We start from the raw sequence: 15,971 nt of genomic DNA on the forward strand, positions 1-15,971 counted from the left end.
CAGATGGAGGGTGAGAAGGTAAAATCAAACACTAGTGTTTTGTGCTTAAACAAAGGAGATTACAATGGGATGAGAGAAGAGCTAGCTAAGGTAGACTGGGAGCAAAGACTTTATGGTGAAACAGTTGAGTAACAGTGGAGAACCTTCCAAGCGATTTTTCACAGTGCTGCAAAGGTTTATACCAACAAAAAAGGAAGGACGGTAGAAAGAGGGAAAATCGACCGTGGATATCTAAGGAAATAAGGGAGGTATCAAATTGAAGGAAAAAGCATACAAAGTGGCAAAGGTTAGTGGGAGACTAGAGGACTTGGAAATCTTTAATGTAAAAAAGCTATAAAGAAGAGTAAGATAGATTATGAGAGTAAACTTGCTCAGAATATAAAAACAGATAGTAAAAGTTTCTACAAATATATAAAACAAAAAAGAGTGGCTAAGGTAAATATTGGTCCTTTAGAGGATGAGAAGGGAGATTTAATAATGGGAGATGAGGAAATGGCTGAGGAACTGAACAGGTTTTTTGGGTCGGTCTTCACAGTGGAAGACACAAATAACATGCCAGTGACCGATGGAAATGAGGCAAACAGGTGAGGACCTGAGAGAATTGTTATCACTAAGGAGGTTGTGATGGGCAAGCTAATGTGGCTAAAGGTAGGCAAGTCTCCTGGACCTGATGGAATGCATCCCAGAGTGCTAAAAGAGATGGCTAAGGAAATTGCAAATGCACTAGTGATAATTTACCCAAATTCACTAGACTCTGGGGTGGTCCCGGTGAATTGGAAATTAGCAAACGTGACACCACTGTTTAAAAAAGGAGGTAGGCAGAAAGCGGGTAATTATAGGCCAGTTAGCTTAACTTCGGTAGTAGGGAAGACGCTGGAATCTATCATCAAGGAAGAAATAGCGAGGCATCTGGATGGAAATTGTCCCATTGGGCAGACGCATCATGGGTTCATAAAGGGCAGGTCGTGCCTAACTAATTTAGTGGAATTTTTTGAGGACATTACCAGTGCGGTAGATAACGGGGAGCCAATGGATGTGGTATATCTGGATTTCCAGAAAGCGTTTGACAATGTGCCACAAGAAAGGTTACTGCATAAGATAAAGATGCATGGCATTAAGGGTAAAGTAGTAGCATGGACAGAGGATTGGTTAATTAATAGAAAGCAAAGATTGGGGATTAATGGAAAGCAAAGAGTGTGGATTAATGGGTGTTTTCTCTGGTTGGCAATCAGTAGCTGGTGGTGTCCCTCAGGGATCGGTGTTTGGCCCACAATTGTTCACAATTTACATAGATGATTTGGAGTTGGGGACCAAGTGCAATGTGTCCAAGTTTGCAGACGACACTAAGATGAGTGGTAAGTTCCAATGTCTCCCTATACTGATCACTAAGGCCTTTTTAAAAAAAAATAGATAGGAGCATCACGAGCTTCGTGTGGGCAGGGAAGGTCCCGAGGGTAAGGAGGTAGAGTAGTAGAGACAGAGGGGGACTGGCGTTGCCGAATTTGGGCGACTACTACTGGGCCGCCAATGTGGCGATGATTCGTAAATGGATGATAGAGGGAGAGGGAGCGGCGTGGAAAAGATTGGAGATGAAGTCCTGTAAAGGGAGAAGTTTAAAAGCGCTGGTGACGGCGCCACTACCGCTCTCATCAAAAGAATTTACCACGAACCCAGTGGTGGCGGCAACATTAAGTATCTGGGGGCAATGGAGGCGACAGAGGGGTGTGCTGGGAGCCTCGGTGTGGTCCCCGATCAGGAACAACCATAGGTTTGCCCCAGGGAGACTGGATGGAGGATTCCAGAGCTGGCACCGGGTAGGAATCAGGAGAGTGGGAGATTTATTTATAGACAGGACGTTTGCGAGCTTGGGAGCGCTTGAGGAAAAGTATAAGCTGCCCCGGGGAAATTTCTTTAGATATATGCAGGTGAGAGCGTTCACGAAACAACTGGTGAGGGAATTTCCGCTGCTCCCGACACAAGGGATCCAGGACAGGGTGCTTTCGGGGGTGTGGGTCGGGGAGGGCAAAGTGTCAGAGATATACCGGGAGATGAGAGAAGAGGGGGAGGAGTTGGTGGGCGAACTGAAGGGAAAATGGGAAGAAGAGCTCGGGGAGGAGATTGAGGAGGGTTTGTGGGCTGATGCCCTAAGCAGGGTAAATTCCTCTTCCTCGTGTGCCAGGCTTAGCCTGATCCAATTTAAGGTGCTGCATAGAGCACATATAACGGGAGCAAGGTTGAGCAGGTTCTTCGGAGCGGAGGACAAGTGTGGGAGGTGCGGGGGAAGCCCGGCGAACCACACACATATGTTTTGGTTGTGTCCGGCACTGGAGGGGTATTGGAGGGGAGTGACCTCGAAGGTGGTGAAGGTCCGGGTCAAACCAGGCTGGGGGTTAGCTTTATTTGGAGTTGCGGATGAGCCGGGAGTGCAGGAGGCGAAAGAGGCCGATGTCGTGGCCTTTGCGTCCCTAGTAGCCCGGCGTAGGATTTTACTCATGTGGAAGGAAGCGAAACCCCCCGGACTGGAGGCCTGGATAATCGATATGGCGGGGTTCATAAAACTGGAGCAGATGAAGTTTGCGCTGAGAGGATCGGCTCAAGGGTTCACCAGGGGGTGGCAACCGTTCCTCGACTACCTAGCGGAACGTTAGAGGGAAGATAGATGACCAGCAGCAGCAACCCGGGGGGGGGGGGGGGGTAAATTGTTTGGGGTTTTGGAGGGGGAGAGGGGGCGGGGGGAGTATTACTTTGTGTTATTGGGTTAGTTTACCATGTTAGTTAGTTACACAATATTATATTGCAGTTATCATGTTACTTGTATTTTTATTTCTTTGATTTGTAAGGGAAAAAATTGTGTTTAAAAACTTTAATAAAATATACTTTTTAAAAAAAGATGAGTGGTAAAGCAAAATGTGCAGAGGATACTGGAAGTCTGCAGAGGGATTTGGATAGGTTAAGTGAATGGGCTAGGGTCTTGCAGATGGAATACAATGTTGACAAATGTGAGGTTATCCATTTTTGAAGGAATAACAGCAAAAGAGATTATTTAAATGATAAAATATTAAAACATGCTGCTGTGCAGAGAGACCTGGGTGTGCCAGTGCATAAGTAGCAAAAAGTTGGTTTACAGGTGCAACAGGTAATTAAGGAGGCAAATGGAGTTTTGTCCTTCATTGCTAGAGGAATGGAGTTTAAGACTAGGGAGGTTATGCTGCAATTGTATAAGGTGTTAGTGAGACCGCACCTGGGGTAGTATGTTCAGTTTTGGTCTCCTTACCTGAGAAAGGATGTACTGGCACTGGAGGGTGTGCAGAGGAGATTCACTAGGTTAATCCCAGAGCAGAAGGGGTTGGATTACGAGGAGAGGTTGAGTAGACTGGGACTGTACTCGTTGGAACTTAGAAGGATGTGGGGGGGTTCTTATCGAAACATATAAAATTATGAAGGGAATAGATAGGATAGATGCGGGCAGGTTGTTTCCACTGACGGGTGAAAGCAGAACTAGGGGGCATAGCCTCAAAATAAGGGGAAGTAGATTTAGGACTGAGCTTAGAAGGAACCTCTTCACCCAAAGGGTTGTGAATCTATGGAATTCCTTGCCCGTGAAGCAGTTGAGGCTCCTTCATTAAATGTTTTTAAGATAAAGATAGAGAGTTTTTTGAAGAATAAAGGGATTAAGGGTTATGGTGTTCGGGCCGGAAAGGGGAGCTGAGTCCACAAAAGATCAGCCATGATCTCATTGAATGGCGGAGCAGGCTCAAGGGGCCAGATGGCCTACTCCTGCTCCTAGTTCTTATGTTCTTACGTTCACAGCGCCAGGTTCCCAGGTTAGATTCCCGGCTTGGGTCACTGTCTGTGCGGAGTCTGCACGTTCTCCCCGTATCTGCGCGGATTTCCTCCGGGTGCTCCAGTTTCCTCCCACAAGTCCCGAAAGACGTGCTGTTAGGTAATTTGGACATTCTGAATTCTCCCTCTGTGTACCCGAAAAGGCGTGGGAATAGGGGCTTTTCACTGTAACTTCATTGCAGTGTTAATATAAGCCTACTTGTGACAATTAGGATTATTATTATTTTTATTTTCAGGTTACACTTCCAAGATTGTAGATCATGGGGATTGAATGGTCCAATCTTGCTCGTGTGATTTTGGCAAGATCAGAAATGAAAACAAAGATTCAACTAAAAACCATTAATCTTTGCGACTAAAAAAAAATTGGCTTGCAGCAATAACTGATGCTCACCATAAACAAAGTAGAAGAATGGTGCACTGTTAGCCTTATATGATTGTAGTGCTTGTGTCCTGCACTCAACTTGCACCCATTCCCACCAATCACACAGTTAGACATCAAGAGCAGACTCAATTGATCAACCCATTTGAACACAGGCCACAAGATAACCCACTCTTAAATCCTACTGCGAACTCTAAATGCTGTTGAAATTAAGTAATGACCCGTTGGAAGATTTGGCCTACTGCAGCTTCAGTGTTTTAAAGGCTAATTAAACTGAAGAAAGACCAAAAACAAACTGGAACACACAGCAGGTCAGGCAGCAGCTATGGAGAGAAGCAGAATTCATGGGCAGGAGGTCGGAGAATCGCTGGGGGCGGGATTCATGTGAATCTCGCACCCGCCGGCTGCCGAATTCTCAGGCGCCGGGGATTTGGCGGGGGCGGGAATCACGTTACATCGGTCGGGGACCGTTGGCAGCGGCCCCACCGGCGATTCTCCGGCCCGCGATGGGCCGAGTGGCTGCCGTTTTCGGCTGGTCCTACCAGCGTAAATTACAACACGTATTTACTGGCAGGACCTGGCTCCGCGGGTGGCCTCCGGGGTCCTCGGGGTGGGGGGGGGGGGGGAGGGATCTGGCCCCGGGGGGTGCCCCCATGGTGGCCTGGCCCGCGATTGGAGCCCACTGATCTGCGGGCGGGCCTGTGCCGTGAGGGCGCTCTATTCCTCCGTGCCGGCTGATGTAACAGTCCGCGATGGCCGGCGCGGAGATGAACCCCACCCCCTGCGCATGCGCCGGGATGACGCCAGCACATGCTGGCGCTCCCACGCATGCGCCAACTCTCACCGGCCAGCGGAGGCCCTTTGGCGCCGGTTGGCGTGTCGCCAAGCCCCTTCCACGCTGGCCGGCGCAGCTCCGCACCCTTGGTGTGGCCCGATGACGGAGTGGTTCACGCCACTCCTTCACGCCGGAGTTGCCCGCCCCGCCGGTTTCCGAAGAATCCCGTCCCATGTTCCTGATTGATAACAGTGGAAGTGGGGAGGGCAGGGCAGAAAGAACAAAGGAGAAGGTCTGTGATAGGATGGAGGCCCAAGGAGATGAAATAACAAAAGATTTATGACCGCCAAAGCGAACGGGAATAGACAGTAAAAGAACCAAAAGAGACATCCGAATGAGGAGCGAACGGCTGGGAAAAACACGGGTGAGGTTCTCAATGGTGGGAGGCAGCCTGCTGTTGGCCAGCGACGTGAACCTCTGGTCCCTTTGCGGTCAGTGGTATTTCCCATTGAATCCACCCCACATCGGTGGAAACCTGTGGCGAGGGTGTGCCGCCGGCGTGGAGAGCCAGGAGATCATGCCCCATGTCTGAATGCAGCATGAAGGAACAAAGAGAGAAACTAGACTGACCCAGAAAAACAAAAAAGATTTTAAAAAGAACTCAGAGTAGATGATGTTGGGTGACCAAACACAGACCAGGCGACCGCTTTGCAGAACACCTCTGCTCAGTCTGCAAGCACAAGCCCATCATTTCAATTCTCCGCCTTGCTCCCATTCTTTCTGTTCCAATGAAGCTCAACGCAAGTCTGAAGAACAGCATCTTATCTTGCAACTTGGTGCTCTACAACCTTCCGGACTAGAGTTCAATAACTTTAGATCATTTCTTCAGCCTCTATCTTGTTCAAAGTGGGATTTTTTCTTCTTTTTCTTTGCTTTGCTGGGTCAGTTTTTGACTTGTTTCTTTCTTTAATAATAATCACTTATTGTCACAAGTAGGCTTCAATGAAGTTACTGTGAAAAGTCCCTAGTCGCCACATTCCGGAGCCTGTTCGGGGAGGCCGGTACGGGAATTGAACCCGCGCTGCTGGCATTGTTCTGCATTACAAGCCACTGTGCTAAACCAGCCCCCATCCCTTCATGCTGCATTCAGGTGTTTTTTTTTAATGTAGCCATTCACTCCTCATTTGGACACAACCTTTCTTTGCTACATCCATTATCTTTGGCTACTGCTTCATGGAATCCTTTGTTATTTAATCTCCTCGTCCACCCTACCACAGGCTTTCTTCTTTGTTCTGCCTGCCCCCTCTCCCTTTCCTCAGGCTTAAAACCTACGTTTTTATCTTTCTTCAGTTCCAAAGGAAGGTCAAGCAGCCTGAAATGTTAACCTCTGTTTCTCTCTCCAAAGCTGCTGAGATTTTCCAGCCATTTTTCATTCTTATTTCAGATATTCAGATCCGCAGCAATTTGCTTATGTGTTAAACTGAAGGAGTTGCGTGCTACTGATTCTAACAAGAACAAATGTACCAAACTCATCTTTAGAACAGGGTGTCTGGCAGAGTGTGAGTGTACAGTATTTCATTAGAGCTTCTTTGCATGTTCCAGCTACAATCTTCACATCAATGACTCATAACTTGTCTGTGGATGAGATGTCGGGACACCCCAAACTTTGAAAATCAGAGCAAACACTATGCAACACAGCACTGTGCCTCGTGCAAGGTCAGTGCAGCCTCAATAATAACTGTTACTCCCAACAAATAATTAAAGCGACGTTAGGTTTTCAAACAAATGGTTAAAATATTAAACAAAATCCCATCACATAAATCCACTGTGAGCCAGGTAGTCTTTCAGAAATGATTGAACAACAAACCGATTTGCTGCATTGGGTTTGACAATCAGGAGAGGGTTTGGTTCGAGAGGGATAGTGTGAAGGTTTACCTCAAGTTTATGTTTCTCCAAGGGGAAGCAATCAGAAGAAAAACAGAAAATGAAGAATGACAGCATGGCAGATGGAGAGAAATTCAACAACTTTACATACAGCCAAATTACACAGTGAAAAACATCAACACTCGAGTCCATTATTTAATGCTTTTGAATGATGAGAACTGGAAGTAAATTGATAGCAGGACGAAAGACAGCACAGAATCACACGGGCACTGGCTCAGGACACTCACTCAACATATATGACGCAGTTATAACCTATCCACCCAGCCAGAAATAGGCGGGATCGGGTACAACACAGGTTTGACATCCCATCTCATGGGTACTCCGCCTGGAACATTCGATATGGAGTACCCCACGTGTAAATACACGCACACACACGTGTGCAGACACACGCACACACATGCACAATAATGTGATTAAACATGTAATATGAGGTATTGGAGAAGCAAAATAACGTGAGATTTGTAGCTTTATGACATTCATTTAATTACATAGGCAGTTTTGATGATTTGGAATACACTGTCAGAAAGGGTGACACAAGCACATGCAATTGGATCTTCGAAGCACGCTGGATATATACTTAAAAAGGAAAATAAAATCAGGACTATGGGAAAAGAAGTTGGGGAGTGAGATTAATTGGCTAGCTCTTCTTCAAAGGGCTGGCAAAAGCATGATGGGTCGAATGGCCACTTCCTGAGCTGCAAGAATTTATGAGGCTGTTCAGGTATCAGTGTTTTCATGGGCAAATAATCAAGCAAGTTACAGATCTCGAAGTTCAAAGGCACAGCTTTAATAACAGTTGATTATTCAGCATTTCATACTACCAGCTGTATCAAGGGTCGCTGTCAGACAGACAAGGAGTTGATCTTACCTCTGCTGTGTTATGCTGTATCTTCAGTTGCACATTTTCATCTGTCAGTTTGTCCGATCGCCTCTCCTGCTCAAGACTCATCTGATCCATCAGGGTCTGAACCTGCACCAGTTCCTTCTTCAGAACTGCCACATCCTCCAGTCCAGGCCGCTGCAGCTATGATGCGAACACAGCCCCAATGTTAGTCCAGGAGCTACGGTCGGCTTCTATTTTATCGCCCGCCAATAATACCAATTAACCATTTACCGTTTCACATTTACTAACAAGTTAAAGGAAGGATTCGGTGAGTCAAAATGCCTAATGGTTCATTTCTTTTACCCTCAGGATTCCCCATTTTATGGTTCAGCTTGGGGTTTTCACATAACTATTTAATTTTTTCACATTTCTTTTTAAGGGATGTCGGTGACTTTTCTTGACTATCTCTAGCTGCCCTGGATGCATTGGCAGTTAACCCGTGTGGGATTGGAGTCACATGTAGGCCAGGCCAAGTAACATAAGATCATAAGAATCTGGAACAGGAGTAGGCCATTCTGCCTCTTGAGCCTACTCCATCATTCAATGCGATCCTGGTTGATTTAACTGTGGCCTTAATTTCACTTTCTTGCCTGTCCCCCATAAACTTTGACTCCCTTGTCACTTAAAAATCTGTTTAACTCAGCCTTGAATATAACCCACTGCTCGCTGTGGAAGAGAATTCCGAACACTAACAACCCTCAAAGGGGAAACCCCATACCTCCATCTTTAATGGGAGACCCCTTATTTTGAAACTTGCCCCCTTGTTCCAGATTCTTCCACGAGGGGAGAGGCAGCAATGGTGGAACATCAGTGAGCCATTTGGGTTTTTAACAACCAAACTGCTGCTTTCATCTTCAGTTTCTCTGGCACCAGCACATGATATATTAACTCCAATTTCACAATGTGCTACAGTGGGATTTGAACTCACAACTTCTAGTTTACAGTGCAGTACCAGAACCAGCAGACTAATTTTCCTGGAATCTGAAGTAACAAAAGGGAAGCAGATTCAATTGGAATTGTCAAAGGGAAAAATCGGAAATAAAATTGAAATGAAGGAGAGCTTGGAAAGCTCATACAAAGAGCCTCACAATGGACCCGGCGACCACTTTCTGCCTGGTGGATCTCATATAAGCAGCAATGGTCCCAACATACCGCTAGGGTACAACCGTCCAGATTGGGCAGCATCTATTCATCCTAACGGTTTGCTATCCTTTAGTTTGCTATCCTTTAGCCAATAGTTGCTGCTTCACTTCCCTTAATGATTTGTGCCTCGCTCTGTCTGACCGAGTTACAAGCTGGGAAGAATAACAGTGCTTGGCACAAAAGAGGTGATGTGTCATTCCCATTGGAGGTCAGAGGTGATAATGATAGCAAGAAGATCAATAGATGAAAGAAGGGTGGATATTTTAAAAGTCAAGAAGTGGATGCAGTTGTTTAGGCTAGAGAGGCAACAAAAACTGCCCCAGAACCAAATAATTATAAACAGTTGCTTGGTAACACAAAACTTGAATATTGCTGAAAAGAGAGACATCAGAGAATGTAGCAGGATATAGATCAGTTGGAGACTTGGGCGGAGAAATGGCAGATGGAGTTTAATCCGGACAAATGTGATGTAATGCATTTTGGAAGGTCTAATACAGGTGGGAAGTACACAGTAAATAGCAGAACCCTTAGGAGTATTGACAGGTAGACAGGCGTACAGGTCCACTGACAACTGAAAGTGGCAACGCAGGTGAATAAGCTAGTCAAGAAGGCATACGACATGCTTGCCTTCATCAGTCGGGGCATTGACTATAAAAATTGGCAAGTCATGCTGTACAGAACCTTAGTTAGGCCACATTTGGAATATTGCACACAATTTTGGTCACCACATTACCAGAAGGATGTGGATGCTTTGAAGAGGGTACAGAAAGATGTTGTCTGGTCTGGAGGGTATTAGCTCTAAAGAGAGGTAGGATAAACTGGAATTGTTTTCACTGGAGCGAAGGGGGTTCAGGGGTGACCTGATAGAGGTTTACAAAATTACGAGTGGCATGGACAGAGTGGATAGTCAGACGCTTTTTCCCAGGCTGGAAAACTCAATTACTCGGGGACATGATTGCCGCAGACTTGGAGGGCCAAAAGGGCCTGTTCCTGTGCTGTACTGTTCTTTGTTCATGTTGTTGAAGCTTTTCATCTTGCACTCATCAGGACAAACATAAGAATGCCAAATTTCAAACTATCACAACAATTGGTGCTACAGGAGAAAACTAATTATACCGCAGGGAAAGACAAATCTCCAAGGCTTTGCCTGGTAGCTTGAATTCTGTAGCTACTTTCTGAAATGAAGCTAGATATCCAAACACGTTAAAGCTCACGCACCAATTCATTCTGGAGTTTTTCAGTTATGGTCCTCCCTTTTTCCAACTCTTCCATTAAGGCTTTCAGTCTTGTCTCTGCAAGGTCCCTGTAGCTTTTCTCATCATCAAATTTTGCCTTAATATCTGCCAAGGAATGAAGAATATTAACCAACGTAGGATGTTCAGTTGCTTTCTAAAGGGCAGGTTTTTTGGAATTGATTTGCCTAATTAGCATTGGATGTCAGCAGTGGCTGGCGTCAGCACTCTTGTCTATGAGTCCGAGGTTGTGGGTTGAAATCACATTTCATAGACATGAGCATGTAAAGGCCGATGTGCCCTGTTCAGTTCTGAGGGAGTGCTGGATGGTCAGAGATGCCAACTTTCAGTGAAGACGGCAAACTGAGTCCTGTCTGCTCTCCCGGGCAAACGTAAGAGATTCGACAACTATTTTGCAGAAAAGCAGGGGAGTTCTCCCCAGTGTCCTGGGCAATATTTATCCCTCAACCAACATCACAAAGAGAGATATCAGGTCATCATCGCATTGCTACTTGTGAGAGATTGCTGCATACAAATTAGCTGCTGCTCTTCCTACATTAGAGCAGTGACCATATTTCAAAAGGATTTAATTGGATGTACAGTGGTTTGGAACATTTGAAGTTGAGAAAATAACTGGGAGCAGTGCAAAGCAGGTCAACAAGGGAGCATTGTGAAGCAGACCAGGAGCAGTGAGAAGCTGGTTGACAGGGGTGAATTGTAAAGTAGAGCGGTAGCAGTGTGAAGTACACTGAATAAGTGTGAAGCTGGTGGACAGAGGAACATTGCGAAGCAGACCAGGAGCAGTGTGAAGCTGGTCGACAAGGGAGCATTGTGAAGCAGACCACCAGTAGTGTGAAGCTGCCTAACAGTGGAGTACTCTGAAGCAGACCGGGAGCAGTGTGAAGTTGGTTGACAGTGAAGCAGTATGAAGCGGACAAGTGTGAAGTGATTCATTTCAGTTGGAAGAACAAAGTAAGGCAAAATAAAGGGTAACATTCTAAGGGGGGGGGGGGGGGTGCAGTAGCAGAAGGAGTTGGGAGTTCATGTGCACATATCATTGAAAGTGGCAGGACAAGTTGAGAAAAGAGGTTAATACTGCAAACAACATCCAGGGTTTTATAAATCTGGGCACAGATTATAAAAATAAAAGTCATGATGAGCAGGTGTAAAATACTGGTTTGCCTTCATCTGGAGTATTGCATCCGTTCTAGGCACCACACTTTAGGAACAATGTGAAGGCATGAGAGAGATTTACAAGAATGATTCAAAGGTTGCAATTCAGTTAAGTGGATTAGTTAGAGAAGCTGGGGTTGTTCTCCTTGGAGAAGGGTGACAGAAGATTTGATAGAGGTGTTCAAAATAGTGAGGGATGTGGACAGAGTAGATACAGAGAAAATGATTCCATTGGCAGAAAGATTGAGAACATGAGAACACCAATTTAAGCTGATTGGCAAAAGAAGCAATGGCGACATGAGGAAAATCTTTTTTTTTTAAATACAAACAGGGATTGGTTCAGGTCTGAAACGCACTTATGGCTTTCAAAACATAATTGGACAATTATCTGAAGAGAGAAAATGTGCAGGGTTCCAGGTAAAGGTGGGGGAGTGAATGTACAGGAATTCCTCGCGAGGAGAAACTTGATAAGCCAAATGGCCTCCCTCTGGGCTGCAACCATTCTGTGAAATGCAAAAATTCCTTTCATGTACCTCAGTTCTTCAGCGAAAAACTCACACTCACCTACTAATTCAGTCGCTAAAGTGGCAGCTTTCTGTTCCAACAATTCATTCATCTGCTTGGCCTTCATACCTTCTACCTGTGCGTCTTCTAATTGGCGCTTGAGATCTGTTAGCTCTATGGAAAGAACAAACAAAATTAGTTTAGTAAACTACCTCAGAGTTACTGCTTGACAAAATTGCATGAAATGGGATTAAAAGGGTGGCACGGTGGTGCAGTGGTTAGCACTACTGCCTACGGCGCTGAGGATTCCCGGTTCAATCCCAGCCCAGGTCACTGTCTGTGTGGAGTGTGAAATTTCTCCCCGTGTCTGTGTGGGTTTCACCCCCACAACCCAAAGATGTGCAGGTTAGGTGGATTGGCCACACCAAATTACCCCTTAATTGGAAAAAAAACAATTCTGTACTCTAAATTTTTTTTTTTTTAAAAGAAACAGGATTGAAGTAATAGGTAGCATTTCTTAGAATCATAGAATTCCTACAGTGTAGAAGGAGGCCATTTGGCCCATCAAGTCTCCAAAAGAGCACCCTACCTAGGCCCACTCCCCTGCCCTATCCCCGTAACCCCACCTAATCTACACATCCTTTGACTGCGGGAGGAAACTGGAGCACCCGGAGGAAACCCACACAGATATGGGGAGAACGTGCAAACTCCACACAGGCAGTCACCCAAGGCTGGGTGAGAAATGTGCTGTTTATAAGCCCTCTTTTCGTCAGTGGGATGGTGCGCTGCCCTGGGTGAGGATAGTAAGGTGCAGGGCCAGCTGGTTGGTGGGTCCGGGTGTGTGCTGGGTGTCTTGGAGATACTGACTCCTTTGTCTCAGTGTGTTGGACTAGGCCAAATCCGGCACTGTCACTGATATCCTGTTGCCCTCTTATGCCTAGGATGTTCCTTCTCAAAGGCCCTTATTAGCGACACCCTGAAAGGCTGGCTATTTTTGATGGGCTTGAATATCCTTGGTTTTCTGACTCCTACGTGCATGAGGGCCTGGATGGAGCTTGTACTGTGGCTGATATCCTGTTGCCCCACCTCCCCCTTATGGGTGGGACGTTCCCTTAAATGAATGAGCAGCTTTTTCTCTTGGGGGTGGGCGTGTGTCAGAGGAATACAGACTTATGGTTTTATCTTGGTCCTCTTTTATCCTGAGAACCTTTGCTCCTGGTAACTCTCTCTTTTTTATCCTGTCTTGTTTAATTCAAATTTATAGCTACTGTATAAATATGTGGAAGGGTGATTGTTCTGTACTGTGTCTGAGGTTGGGATTATGTGGCGTTGTATGGTATGTGTAAAACATCCTTCTACAACCGGAGCTCGTGTACTTTCTCTGTATTTTTGTTATAGGGGGATCGAAGAAGCTGTGATCAGCTCCTGCAGGAAGGTTACAGTATATCATCAGCACCACTGGTGTTGTTGGAGTTATGTCCTGGTGCGTGCCCGAATATAGCACAAAACGTTTATCCTGAGCTCTCGTGGTCATTATAAGCAATCGTCACGTGGGAACATTTGACCATGTTTTCATGGCATTACCTTCTCTCCTTGTTAGCCCGTGGTGCATATAGAGGCACCAAATTGAGTCTAAAGATTGTACTGAGCCAATTATATTGCTGGTCTCCTGTTCCCCATAGTATCTGGTGGCTCGCACTGCTGCCTCACAGCACCAGAGACCCAAGTTCGATTCCAGCCTTGGGTGCCTGTGTGGAGTTTGTACGTTCTCCCCGTGTCTGCGTGGGTTAGGGATTTTAGCTACAATGTTAAGTTGGAGAAGCTGGGGTTGTTCTCCTTGGAGCAAAGGCGATTGAGGGGAGATTTGATAGAGGTGTACAATATTGTGACAGATTTAGATCTGGACAAGGAAAAGCTGTTCCCAGTAGCTGATGAGACAAGGATTCGGAGGACACAGCAAAAAGATTTTTGAAAAGTTGTGCACAGGGAACAGAAGGAAGAACTTATTTTTCTTTAGGCAGCAAGTGGTAATGACCTGAGCTCGAGGGTGGTAGTAGCAGAAAACAATCAACCATATCAAAAGGAAACTGGATAGGCATTGGAGGGAGATAACTTGCAGGACTATGGAGACAGAGCAGGGGAATGGGACTGACTGGATTGCTCCGTGGACATGGCCTTCTTCTGTGGCATAAATGACTCTTGATATATATATTTTTTAAAGTCTGGCAATTAGCAGTTTAATTGCAAATTGTTGGAAATATCTTCAGTGGAACTCAATTTACCTGAAGGAACAGGGGACATCACTCCACCGGACAGGGATGCCTGGAAAGAAATGCGGAACGAGTTTACAACACCATATTAAACACCTCACAACGTCAATTCGATTGATGGAATTGGGGGTATCTTTAAATAAAAGAACGCAGCAATAATTCTAGAAGTGAACTCAATGTAGTCCGATATAAATATTTATTTTTAATCTTTTTATTGGGATTTATAACATTTAGTAACACAAGATTTATACATAAGAGACAGAGCCTTTGGCAAAAACACAAAAGAAGAAATCAAGCAACAGAAACTTCATAAACAACTGTACAACAGGTTGTCACCTTTCCTGTGACCCAGGTTCCTGGTGAGCAATGAGGCGAAGACCAGGGCTCTTGCCCCCTCCCTGTGTAGAGCACTGGATGCTCAAACACCATGAAGACGGCCACAGATCGGCATGGCTCCATATCGACACCCACCACCCTGGACATGGCCTCAAAATAGCAGTCCAGGGCACAATGCAGGGCTCCCATTCGGGAACGGCATTTTCGGGGCTTTAAGCCCGGTCCCAGAGTCCACGGGGGGCGGCAAAAGCAGGGAGAAGGCACAGAGGCGGCACAGTGAAGAAAAATGTCGAGGGTGAGCAAGAAAACATCTGTAAAGAAAACAGCTGAAGGTCCGTCAGGGGAGTGGAAAGGCCACCGCGGGGTCACCACGGAAAATGGAGGCTGGAGCACCAGGGGAGGCCGCATTGCTTACGGCTAAAGAAATAACTACGGCGATGGCTGCAGAATTCGAAAGGCAGTTTACAAGATACATGGAGACAATGAGGAAGGAGATGAGAGAGGGTTTGAGTGCGCTGATGGAGAAGACGATTTCTCCAATGATGACGGCGGTGGCGAGCGCAGTGGCGGAGGTGCGAGAGCAAGGCGAGGCGCTGAAGGAAGTGGAGGAGACGTTATTGCAGCACGGTGATCAACTTGCCTCGATGGGAAAGGAGGTGCGGAAGGTGATGGACATTAACAAGGATCTGCGAGGAAAAATGGAAGACCTGGAAAACAGATCCAGGCGACAGAATTTGAGGATTGTGGGGCTGCCCGAAGGAGTTGAAGGACCGAGGCCGACTGAGTATTTTGCCGCGATGCTGGCGAAACTATTGGTGGAGGGGGAGGATCCATCCCGATATGAACTGGATCGGGCTCATCGGTCGTGGAGGCCTGTACCAATGGTGAGTGAGTCGCCAAGGGGAGTGACTCTGTGCTTCCGTAGGTACAGTGTGAAGGAGAAGGTCCTGAACTGGACCAAGCAGAAGCGGGTGGTGCAGTGGGCTGGAGCTGGTATACGTGTATACCAGGACTTTACGGTGGAGCTGGCAAGGAGGCGGGCTGCCTTCAACCGGGTGAAGAGGGCACTGTACATTAGCAAGGTGCAGTGCGGCATTGTATATCCAGCGAAGCTGAGGGTGACTTACAAGCTCAGGGACTTATATTTTGATACGGCGGAAGCAGCGGAGGAGTTTGCGAAGGCAGAAGGACTGTGGCAGAACTGAGAAATTGAGAAATGGCCATGTGCCGATGTAACCTCATGACTGTATTTTCTTCTTTTTTTTTGTTTCACTGCGTGCGGGTGTATGGGCTAAAGGAGCCAATGTTGTATATATTTGGACAAGGGAAGTGATGGGACTTTCACTCGAAATGAGGGCTCTTTGGGGTGTAGGTGGATATGCGGGGTTTGTGTGCTAAAAGGGGATTTCTAGGCTTTCCTAGGGCCGGGCAAGGGGGAAAGGGACCCGGGCGGGGTCCTCCACGCTGGCCGGTTTAAGCCGGCCAGTGA

The 15,971-nt window shown here is 46.4% G+C and overlaps 1 protein-coding gene across 3 annotated transcripts in view; it reads right to left on the reverse strand.

Moving 5' to 3' along the window:
• eea1 (early endosome antigen 1) overlaps window positions 1-15,971 on the reverse strand; it is a 174,742-nt gene that overhangs the window by 104,237 nt on the left and 54,534 nt on the right. For all 3 annotated transcript variants that reach the window (XM_072471863.1, XM_072471862.1, XM_072471864.1), the window contains 4 exons: window positions 14,159-14,198; window positions 11,937-12,050; window positions 10,186-10,307; window positions 7,810-7,965 (listed from right to left, as the gene is read on the reverse strand). In XM_072471863.1, coding sequence (XP_072327964.1) covers window positions 7,810-7,965; window positions 10,186-10,307; window positions 11,937-12,050; window positions 14,159-14,198 — 432 coding nt within the window. The remainder of the gene's footprint in view (window positions 1-7,809; window positions 7,966-10,185; window positions 10,308-11,936; window positions 12,051-14,158; window positions 14,199-15,971) is intronic.

Source organism: Scyliorhinus torazame, chromosome 13 (assembly GCF_047496885.1).
Source record: "Scyliorhinus torazame isolate Kashiwa2021f chromosome 13, sScyTor2.1, whole genome shotgun sequence".
NCBI classification, from domain to species: Eukaryota; Metazoa; Chordata; class Chondrichthyes; order Carcharhiniformes; family Scyliorhinidae; genus Scyliorhinus; species Scyliorhinus torazame.